This window comes from Diabrotica virgifera, chromosome 5, assembly GCF_917563875.1.
Source record: "Diabrotica virgifera virgifera chromosome 5, PGI_DIABVI_V3a".
NCBI classification, from domain to species: domain Eukaryota; kingdom Metazoa; phylum Arthropoda; class Insecta; order Coleoptera; family Chrysomelidae; genus Diabrotica; species Diabrotica virgifera.
Genome location: NC_065447.1, coordinates 121,800,338 through 121,812,635, shown reverse-complemented (window position 1 = coordinate 121,812,635; position 12,298 = coordinate 121,800,338). Strand labels below are relative to the sequence as shown.

Here is a 12,298-nt window from a genome sequence, read left to right as displayed (position 1 = left end):
AAGAATGCCATTTTCTTCAGAATAGAAAGATTAGCACCAGAGATACGAAAAAATGTTTGGATATAAAATTGTAGGTTATTTAATTCCCAACAACTTGGTTTGAAAACAATTTTCCTACGGCAAAAATTGAGTGAATTGCAATATCGAAAAACATTGATTTTTTCTATACAAAATTAACATTTTCGATAACGAATAAACCGAAAACTATTAATTTTATCAAAATAATGTATAGAACATTTTTTGCTTAGAATGAATGTTTTTATCAACTTTTGCAGTCAAAATATAATGAAAAATTTTCACCCCCGAGATGGGGTGGCAACCACCCCCATGGTAAAAGCGCCTTTCGGAATCATATAGATTTTGATCCTTGGACTATCCTCTACTTATTCTTAAAATTTCAAGCAAATCGATCCATTCTGTAAAAATTGCGAGGTGAAAAGCTTCGGTTCCTGGCCTACTGTCAATCTGGTGCGAGAACTGTGGGTACTTATGCTCATATAAACAGTGTATTATGGTTTTTAGACTTTGCAAGACATCCACCTAATGTTAAGTATCCTGATAGATCGTTAGTTAACACGACATATGATGCATTTAACAGAAAAATCAGCAAATCTTAACGTACAGATAGTCGAAGATGACATAAACCCGATTTTTCCATAGAAGATTGAAATTAATTCCCTATTAAGCTAACAAGAATAATATACGGAGTGAAAATAACGTTATTTAAAACCATTAAAAATAACGTTATTTTCACTCCGTATATTATTCTTGTTAGCTTAATAGGGAATACTTGTAATCCCAGCACATGATGTTTGTTGTTATTATTGAATTTCACCACAAATAATAATTTTTATAACTAGTGGTTAGTGTAAACAACTACATATTAGTTCACAAAACTTCATGTTACACTGTCTGTCTCGTACTGTCATTAGTCAGAAACGCTTTCACACCTGTCACCTGTAATCAGTTGGCTTTCACCTTTCTCTTTGTGAAGACAATGAAATCAACTCAACCACCCACATGCTCGTGGTATAGTCATATGATGCTTTGAGGTATATCTTTCATCACCAGGGTTTAATATATAACACGCCAATGTAAGGCTTTTAGTCGGCATTTTAAGGGTTTTAACCTATGTATTTTTGGTGGCTTAGCATGTAGAGCTTGTGTAATTGGTAATTGGTAACATGTAATTTTTTATCTTGGTCAACCTTTTAATTTTTTACTTTTGTCTTCACTAATTATGGTTATACTTATTTTAGGCTTAGAACACTGATGATGCTCTCTTTAGAGCGAAAACGTTCTGTTTTTTAATGTGGCCCTTTATTGGGGTTTTCAAATAAATATACCTCTTACACAGAAGATCTTTTTCTTCAATTTTTGTAATTAATGGTATACAGGAAATAGCTACAGGAAATTCCAGCTACAGGAAATTTTTCCTTATGGACATAAAAGTAAGTAAACCCGAAATATTAATTTCAATCTTCTATGGAAAAATCGGGTTTATGTCATCTTCGACTATCTGTACGTTAAGATTTGCTGATTTTTCTGTTAAATGCATCATATGTCGTGTTAACTAACGATCTATCAGGATACTTAACATTAGGTGGATGTCTTGCAAAGTCTAAAAACCATAATACACTGTTTATATGAGCATAAGTACCCACAGTTCTCGCACCAGATTGACAGTAGGCCAGGAACCGAAGCTTTTCACCTCGCAATTTTTACAGAATGGATCGATTTGCTTGAAATTTTAAGAATAAGTAGAGGATAGTCCAAGGATCAAAATCTATATGATTCCGAAAGGCGCTTTTACCATGGGGGTGGTTACCACCCCATCTCGGGGGTGAAAATTTTTCATTATATTTTGACTGCAAAAGTTGATAAAAACATTCATTCTAAGCAAAAAATGTTCTATACATTTTTTTGATAAAATTAATAGTTTTCGGTTTATTCGTTATCGAAAATGTTAATTTTGTATAGAAAAAATCAATGTTTTTCAATATTGCAATTCACTCAATTTTTGCCGTAGGAAAATTGTTTTTAAACCAAGTTGTTGGGAATTAAATAACCTACAATTTTATATCCAAACATTTTTTCGTATCTCTGGTGCTAATCTTTCTATTCTGAAGAAAATGGCATTCTTTACCAAACTACAAAAATTCGTTATTTGCCTTTAACTCCAATTTTTTAAAAAGTAATCATTCTAAGCCAGTGAAACTTCTAGAATCTATTAATAATACATAAATGAATAAGAATTAATAAGGCCAATGACCAAAAACACCGTCAACTTACATTATTATGCTTCCAATTGGATTTCTCCTTTTTTTTTCAAAAAAATATATTGATTTTTTAACCGTAACTTTTTATTTTTCATCTTAGAAAGTTTGGTAAAAAAGAATTTTGTAGGTTTTTACAAGATCTATAAGCCTATTAATATCAAATCTTTTTAAAATCCTCAGTCGCAAAAAGAGGTGACTTTGAAAGGGTTGGTAAAGGTGGTTTTTGCATGTTATTACAAGTTTTAATTGTCAATAGCTCACTCAATTTTTGCCTTAGAAAAAATTTTTGCAATCCAGGTTCTTGGGAATTAAATAAGCTACAATTTCATATTTAAACATTTTTTCGTATCTCTGATGCTATCTTTGCTATTTTGAGGAAGAGGCCATTTTTTTCAAAACTACAAAAATTCGTTATTCGCTTTTAACTCATTTTTTTTTTAAACTAATCATTCTAAGCCGGCCAAACTTCTAGAATCTATTAATAATACATAAGTAAAAAAGACAAAATAAGGTTAATGACTAATTTTAATTAGAGTGGTGATTAGGGGGTTGCTTGCGATCACTTTTTCGCTGAAAAAAATGGGGACTGACATTCTTTTCATTATAAGTTACTTAATTTTTGAGATAGAGACTTTTTTTTATTTCTGGTGATAGACATTTTTAAGTATTTTAAATTAGTTTGAACAAGTTGTCCTCGAAAAATGCATAGTTTTCCTGTCTTTTGACTTTGAAACTACAATATTTATTGACGAAGAAGAGCCAACATAAATAAAGTATAGCTCGATTACTATTGATCCAAAATGTAATTTAAAAAAACAACGGTTTTGTTTATTTTTTCAAAAGGTACATTTTTGTTAAGAGAAGTTGTTTTGATAAGACGAAAACTTTTGGAGTTATTAGCAGACAACTTATTAAAAACATTGATTTTTTCGATATAAAACTAACACTTTCGATAGCGAATAAATCGAAAACTATCAATTTTATCAAAAAAATGTATAGAACGTTTTTTGCTTAGAATGAACGTTTTTACCAACTTTTGCGATTAAAGTACAATCGCTTATCGGGTCTTCTGCAGACTCATCTTCATCATGCCGAAACATTTACCGAAACATTTGCCTTGGAGGAGGGAAGCCTTCCAAATAAAATATCAACCCCAAAAATAAATAAAATAGATAAACCCAAACCACATAATAGATAATAACATGTGCAACTGTTCCCTTAATTTTCTAACTGTCGAGTTAATTGGGTTGAATTTGTCTGTTTGTAGGAAGTTTCATGTCAGCTAAAATATTTTTTATGTTTCAACAATTTTTTCTTTAATGGACCGTGTTATGGGGGGAATTCCCCTATTCCTCCCTAAATCCGCCACTGTTCGGTAGTTTTCTAAAGATAAGGTGGAACTGCAGCTATGCTGGTATTGGATAAGTGTGAAGCATTCATGAAAACATGATAATTCTTATATCACTCTAGCAGCACATTCACTATCGCACTTCTTCAGTTTTCTGAGGACTTTTCGGCTGTTTTCTGACTAAAGCCTAAAATACGATGCATCTATTTTTGACCATGAATTCATATGCAACACGCAAATATGCATTATGAAAATGAGTCTGTCTTCTTTCAATAATAGATATTTCCATTATAGGCCAGGGTAATAAGACAAAAATATACCCTGTTCGTGACACTTCAGCAGCCAGGGTACTGAAGCGTTTTTTCGACAGGTAATACCTATAGGAACAAATTGTAACTATTTCCTGCGTAGGATCTGGCGGCCATTTTTATTTATAAACAATTAATGAGGAGTGTCTATGCAAAACCACACGTGTCCATTAAAAGTAGTTTTGAGTTATTACACAAAAACTGTTTACATAGTAGCAATTGATATTTCATTTACTGAAAGTTTCAGTAGAAACACCTATAGGGACATTTATTCATAAAACATTTTAAAACATTTAATTTTTTTTTTTGAAAATAAGTGAAAAAATACCTAGATGTAGAGCTTGTGAGTATAACCTAATTTTTTATCTTGGTCAACCTTTAAACTTTTTACTCTTGTCTTCACTAATTATGGTTATACTTATTTTAGGCTTAGAACACTGATAATGCTCTCTTTAGAGCGAAAACGTTCTGTTTTTAATGTGGCCCTTTATTGGGGTTTTCAAATAAATATACCTCTTACACAGATCTTTTTCTTCAATTTTTTTTTCTTCCATGTGTTGTTTTTTTTTCGTATTGAGATCAAGTCCATGTTCTCTACTCATATCTGATATGCGGGACATTATTCTTTGCAAACCATCTAAGCTATTTGCAAAAACTACTGCTTAGTCAGCATATCTAATGTTTTTTAGAGGCACTTTATTCTGCATGCGTGAAAACGTCTTGTGCTGCTCTATGGTCTGTTTTTAAACCAGGAGGAGTAATTTAAATTTACCGCGCCGTAATGCTTGTTTGTAATTGGTCCAACCTCAGGCATGAAATTTTGACGCAATGACATTTATCAAATTCTGACACTATTGGTATTTCCTAGGTTAATTAAATTATATCAGCGATTTTTTGTGTTTTTTGTGTTAATCCTCTAGTTTTTAGATTTTTAGTTTGCTTTTATAATAAAAACAGTTGTTTTTGGAACTCTTTAGCGAGATATTAGTATAATAATGTAATATTTGTGGATTGCCGTAGAAGGCCGATATGATCAACCAAAAAAGAAGATGTATTTGGTGATATTTCTAGTAACTTTCTTGGGTGTGAATCTGTCTTTTTAGTTTACTCCTCCTGGTTTAACAACAAACCATAGCAGCACTTATTGTGGTTATTCCTCAGTTTTCTAACGACGGTTCAGTAGCAGTGGCGGAACATTCGCCTTGGGGGATGGGGGCGACTTCCAATAAAACATCAACTCCAAAATACATAAACTCAAACTACATAAAAGACATATTATGTAATAACATGTGCAATAAGTTCCCTTTATTTTCCTAACTGTCGAGTTAATTATGATTGAATTTGTCTGTCTGTAAACAAAGACCGGTATGCCTATACGCACGCTGGCTCATGCGTGACGTCACGTGCGAAGCAAAGTTTCTATTGTATCGCTTGCACTGTTAGTTGGTTAATATCACATATATGCATGAATATTTGGTACTTTATTTTATAAAGTGTGTAGTTTACAATTTTTTTAATTTTTTCTTGGGTATAGGTTTTCTGATTATTGAAAAATAAAACAACTTTTTTCGACATTTCGCCGTTACATAAAGTGTGTATAGGCCAGAAAGCCACTGACTCGAATTTTTTGCACAATCTTACTCAAAAAGGACTCCTTTTAACAAATTTGCATGTTGCCAGGAGCAAAAGGTGGTCAAAAATTTTTTAAACGTTTTTTTTGTTTTTTTCCTAAAATTATTTTTTTTTTGCATGGAAAAAAGTTTTTTTAGGTTTTTTGGATCATTCCAAACAGAAAAGGTCTCTAGTGACTTTTCTCTAAAAATGATAGTTTTTGACATATAAGCGATTAAAAATTGAAAAATTGCGAAATCGGCCATTTTAACCCTCAAAAACTATGTGAAAAACTGAAAATTTTAATGTTGCCAAGGTAGGTAGATATTCTTTAAACATCGATTGATGAAATCCCGAAGAGTTTTTTGCAATACAATATTCAAAACTCCTTTGTTTTTTAATTGCTAATCAAGCGTGCGCGACACTATTTTCCACCGACAGTGTGGTGCAAATGAAAAGAATAAATTCCTTATTTCGTAAACCGGCGACTTTAAGGAAAAATCCCGAAACAGGTCGATTTTTATTTTTCAGTTATGATATTGTGGCATATATGGTATACTAATGACGTCATCCATCTGGACGTGATGACGTAATCGATGATTTTTTAAATGAGAATAGGGGTCTTGTGCTAGCTCATGTGAAAGGTTCTTCAATTCTTTATTCAGTTTTATAAACATTTACATAATTATTTATACAGGGTGTCCAAAAAATTTTTATTAAATTAAATTATTTGACAAAAAAAGAAGTAGAAGGACACCCTGTATAAATAATTATGTAAATGTTTACATTACTGAATAGAGAATTTAAGAACCTTTCAAATGAGCTACCACACGACCCCTATTCTCATTTAAAAAAATCATCGATTACGTCATCCGTTTACGTCATCACGCCCCGACGGATGACGTCACTAGTATACCATATATGCCACAATATCATAACTTAAAAATAAAAATCGACCTGTTTCGGGATTTTTCCTTAAAGTCGCCGGTTTACGAAATAACGAATTTATTCCTTTCATTTGCACCATATTGTCGGTGGAAAATAGTGTCGCGCACGCTTGATTAACAATTATTAAAAAACAAAGGAGTTTTGAATATTGTATTGCAAAAAACTCTTCGGGATTTCATCAATCGATGTTTAAAGAATATCTACCTATCTTAGCAACATTCAAATTTTCAGTTTTTCACATAGTTTTTGAGGGTTAAAAATTGCCGATTTCGCAATTTTTCAATTTTTAATAGCTTATAATATGTCAAAAACTATCATTTTTAGAGAAAAGTCACTAAAGGTCTTTTCTGTTTGGAATTATACAAAAAACCTAAAAAAACTTTTTTCCATGCAAAAAAAAATAATTTTAGGAAAAAACAAAAAAAACGTTTAAAAAATTTTTGACCACTTTTTGGTCCTGGCAACATGCACATTTGTTAAAAGGAGTCCTTTTTGACTAAGATTGTGCAAAAAATCCGAATCAGAATATTTTTCCTAGCGGATGCGCAGTGGCTTTCTGGACTAGTATATTCATAATAATGTAGAAATATAATACTGTCTTTTCAATTAATAAGCATGGAAATGAATTTTACTTTATACATATAGCGAGAGTCGGATTCATTACTGGAATATTTCCAAAATCGTGTATTTTGAACAAAGTACGTAAAATGGTTAAATATTAAAAACACTTTCCGAATTACTTAACTAACGTTTAAAATTAGAGGTTATAAAATATCTTCGAACTTTGACTTGCATTTTCCAACATTAGCTTAATTTACCATGTTCCAATAATGAATCCGGCCGACAATTCATAATAAAGATTTATTGAATATTTTATACATTATTTAAATTTATTTCTTAAAGTTAACAAACTTTGACATTTTTTTGTCGAGTTTTCTTTGATAGTTACTCAAACTAATCTTTCTGTTCACTTCTCTTAATCTTATTTGTACGTGTCCTACTAAGACATAGAAATACCTCAAATGGTATCGTGGTATTCTCAAGTTGAGATAAGGCTTTCTGTGCCAGCTGTTGAAAGATTTTAATTTTTTTTTATAAAGAGCTTCCATGAATTGTATAAAACAATGATTCAATTTTTAGTGCAGCTTCCCATAATTCTTCGTTTGTGTACAAAAGGGAACCTCTTGAGACTGTATGTAGCCAATCTGGTTTCATATGTGTCTCATAGGTTTTTGTAGGGTTTTCTAAATATTATTTATGCTTGATTTTTTATGTAACAAAACCAGCAACATACTTCAAAGAGTCCCGATGAATTTTTTCTTTCACCTCATAATAATTGTATGCGTCTTTCAAAATGTCATCGTTTTACTTATATGATCCTCCTCCAAGTAGTGAGCTTCTATAAATTTATTTTGAAGTATTTTGTCCTCTTCAGACTGAGATTTTTTCGAACCTTCAGTTTTTCTATCAAATTATACAGCATTTTTTGTGTCAAGCCAATATCTTCTGACGACGAAATATCGCTTGGCAATTAAGGAATTTCTATTGAGCTTACGCAAGATTCACTAGTTTCAATAGTATTGCGACATTCCATAAAGCAATAATTAAATAGCTGAACAACTACAGCAGCTTCTTTCCAGTAACTATCATTTGGCATAAGTCCGTTTTATCCAGCATAACTAGTAGCTCTTGCTACAGAACTTGACAATAATTGAACTGCAGGCCTCACTCTGCCTTATATGTAGAGCCTTTTAAACAGAGATGATGTAGTGTCAATTTATGTGCAATTGTCAATTCTGAAGTTGATATATTTAGTAGGGCTTAAAAATAATCATTGTTGAGTATTTTATTGTCAATGACAAAACCATGATCAATTACATGATTTTGGGTAAGTTTAATCAATTTAAAGACTTCCTCACAGGGATGATTAATAAAACAATTTTTGTCATATCCCACACTCAGCTGAGAACAAAGGGCAGTATTTCCAGTACCCATGTCACCCATACAATAAAATTTGCTCTGAACAATTCAGATACTATTTGTTCAATAATATTTTTTAGCATTGGATGATCAAATTTATTTGATCGCATTTGCATTTCGTCACGATTATAATCTTTAGCTACGGCACATACGGCATGTTTTTTGGTAATACACAAAAACTGAACTAAACAGACTAAACAATAGAAAAAGATCGAAACCAAAGGCTTTGTAAAAACAGTTCATCTACCGTACGATGTATGATACACAAATAAATCTACCGGGACACGGGATCCTACATCTGGAACACCGTAGTACTCTGTACTGTTGCTTCGTAGGTGACATCATGCGCGTCGGGGTACACATTTCGATTCGTTAACGAGCATACCGGTCTTTGTGTACCGTGGTCTGTAGTAAGTTTCATGTCAGCTAATATATTTTTTATGTTTCAACCATTTTTTTCTTTAAGTCTGGACCGTGTAACGGGGGGAATTCCCCTATTCCTCCCTAGATCCGCCACTGTTCAGCAGTTTTTTTACTGATAAGGTGAAACTGCAGCTATGCTGGTATTGGATAAGTGTGAACCATTCATCAAAACATGATAATTTTTATGTCGATTTGGCAATACATTTTATATCGCACTTCTTCAGTTTTCTGAGTACTTTTCGGTGGTTTTCTGAAGACTAAAATACGATGCATCTATTTTTGACCACGAATTCGTGTGCAACACGCAAATATGCTTAAAAAATGAGTCCGTCTTCTTTCAATAATAGATATTTTCATTCACTTGACCGTGAATTAGTGCACTTAACGTAAACCGAGTTCCTGAACTCCAGAACTTTTTCAGACCTAGGTGCCATGGACTTTTTTAATCTACTCACTGAGAACTATCATTGACCGAAGTTTCGTTAAATTTGACCGGGGCCACTTTTCCATAGGGAGTGTTGCGGGGTCCTTTGTCTGAGGTTGGACCAATTACAAACAAGCATTACGGTAAATTTGAATTACTTCTCTTGGTTTAAAAACAGACTATAGCTGTAATTTCTAAAGGAAAACTATAAGGGAAACGTGGTCTTGGACGACGAACATCCTGGCTCATGAACCTCCGCCAGTGGTATGGAGTCAGCACCACGACAGTATTTAGGTCCGCTGCGGACAAAGTAAAGATCATGCGACTGGTCGTCAATTTTATTAGGAACTCGGAACCATAATCTCAGAAAAAGGAAACGCAGATAAGGATGTTAAGAATAGATTGACACAGGAAAAGCGATAAATTCAAATACCTAAATCTATTTTATGGTCACCGAAAATTACAAGAATAAGCGGGGTTTCAGAATCGAATTATGTCTTACCAAAAGTGGTGTCTGACACTTGGACACGCGTCTGGTAGGCATCTCAACCTTCGGGATTGTGTGGCGTTACGCCTTACCTTTTATTATTCTCAACATATATTTTCCGTATATTCATGATTTTTATTATTTTTAGGAAGTAAAAAATAGCGATTACTGTGAATATATTCGTCCTCCTATCGACAGATATCGAACCCTTCAATTTGGAAGCTTTGACGAAATACGAGAAGTCGGTTATCAGCACGGTAAAGCTTACTTCGAGGGTCAGCTAAGAGCTGGTAATTTACCAATAGTCAAAAATATTATGGATGTACATAGAAGTTCCACTACGAGTACACAATCATCATTAGGAAACTATACATTTACTGATTTAGCACAAATGGTTTGCAAAGTATCCAGGTAAGACAAGTTTTATATCTACTCTTTAAATAGACTATTTTTTTTTTAATTTGAAGGTAATATCGATCTTTATAAATTTTATTACTTTTTAGAATTTATGTAGGATTTATAATAACGTACAAAGGATAGTAGATCGAGATTGATGCGCGCTGTAGAGTTAGGCTTTGAGGCTTTGAAATCGAAAAAGCGACCATGATAGGTGAATGGCAAATTTTGGTCATTCTTTATGTTTTCGAGGTCGCTGAATCCGAATATTAAGTTTATTTTTATCTAGAATTGGTGGAACATGTTCAAAAATTAAATTTTATGCAAAAATGCGAAAAATCAATTTTGATGATTTTTCATATTTACTTCGCTGTATCTTTGGTCGCTGTAAATATTTACTTTTGAAAATTTTACCGTGTCATCTCTGAAGAATTTAGATAACAACGAGATTTGTTCGAGATGTTTATGCAAATTAAAATAGAAGTTGTTAATTTTTAAACATTTTGTCGTCAGATTTCGTTAGTTTCATGTTTACTTAAAAAAGTTGAGTGGCAAACTTTTTAGTTGATAATTTTAATCACAGCATTAAAACATGTCATGCTGAAGTTTTCTGCAAAATTTTAAGTCAAAATATGCAATAGGAAAAAAGTTATGTGACTTTATAGACGAGTGGCTCTCCCCCCAAAAAAAAAAAACGCTTATTTCTCGAGATACTGACCACAGTGTGGTGAATGGCTAATTCTGGTCTTACTTTATGTTTTTAATTGTGCTGAAAACGAAAATGAGGTTTATTTTCAATTTTATATGGGGGAACATTGTCAAAATCTCAATTTTACCCAAAAAATAAAAAAAATTGAAGGCACTCGTGGGAGTGCCGACAGAAGTGAAAACTTCTTATAGTATATAAATTACGAGCTCAATGCTTTTTCCCCATCCAAAAGAAGTGCTATACCTATATCATATATGCGATGCGTTTGCCCTATGCCATTTATGTATACATACACATAATTTATATACGTACAAAATTTATTTCAGCAAAGTGACGACGACGGTGGCAAATTCAATAATTTTTCCCATCCAAAAGTGCACAACGTCAATAAAGAAATTTTAAATTCAAAAATTTATTTCGTCGAAGCGATGACGGTCGCTAATTTAATACTTTTTCCCCATGCAAAAAGTGCACAACGTCCCTCAAGAAATTTCCACTTCAAATATTTATTTCGTCGAAGCGATTATGGTCGCGATGACGGTCGCCCATTTAATACTTTCTCCCATCCAAAAATGCACAACGCCTCTAAAGAAGTTTTTACTTTAAAAATTTATTTAGTCGAAGCGATCACGGTCCCTAATTCAATATTTTTCCTTCATCCAAAAAGTGCACATCCCTAAAGAAATTTTCACTTCAAAAATTTATTTCGCCGTAGCGATGACGCTGCCTAATTTAATATTTTTCCCATCCAAAAAGTGCACAACGTCCCTAAAGAATTTTTCATTTCAAAAATTTATTTCGTCGAAGCGATGACGGTCGCGATGACGGTCCCTAATTCAATAATTTTCCTCCATACAAAAAGTGCAAAACGTCCCTAAAGAACTTTTCACTTCAAAAATTTATTTCGTCGAAGCGATGACGGTCGCTAATTTGATAATTTTCCCCATCCAAACAGTGCACAACGTCCCTCAAGAAGTTTCACTCCAAAAATTTATTTCATCGAAGCAATGACGGTCTCTAATTTAATACTTTTTTCCATTGAAAAAGTGCACAACCGCCCTAAAGAAGTTTCACTTCAAATTTATTTATTTCGTCGAAGCGATGACGGTCGCTAATTTATTACGTTTTCCCAGCCAAAAACTGCACAACGTCCCTAAAGAAGTTTTTACTTCAAAAAATTATTTCGTCGAAGCGATGACGATCGTTAATTTAATAATTTTTCCATATCCAAAAAGTGCACAACGTCCCTCAAGAAGTTTTCACTTAAAAAATTTATTTCATCGAAGCGATGACGGTCTCTAATTTAATAAACTTTTCCATCCAAAAAGAGATCAACCTCCCTAAAGAAATTTTCACTTCAAATCTTTATTTATTCGAAGCGGTGA

At 32.7% G+C, this 12,298-nt stretch overlaps 1 protein-coding gene across 7 annotated transcripts in view; it reads left to right on the top strand.

Moving 5' to 3' along the window:
- The window catches only part of LOC126884349 (neuropathy target esterase sws), a 1,280,173-nt gene that overhangs the window by 1,038,888 nt on the left and 228,987 nt on the right, over nt 1-12,298 (top strand). For all 7 annotated transcript variants that reach the window (XM_050650280.1, XM_050650276.1, XM_050650273.1 and 4 more), the window contains one exon: nt 9,957-10,219. In XM_050650280.1, coding sequence (XP_050506237.1) covers nt 9,957-10,219 — 263 coding nt within the window. The remainder of the gene's footprint in view (nt 1-9,956; nt 10,220-12,298) is intronic.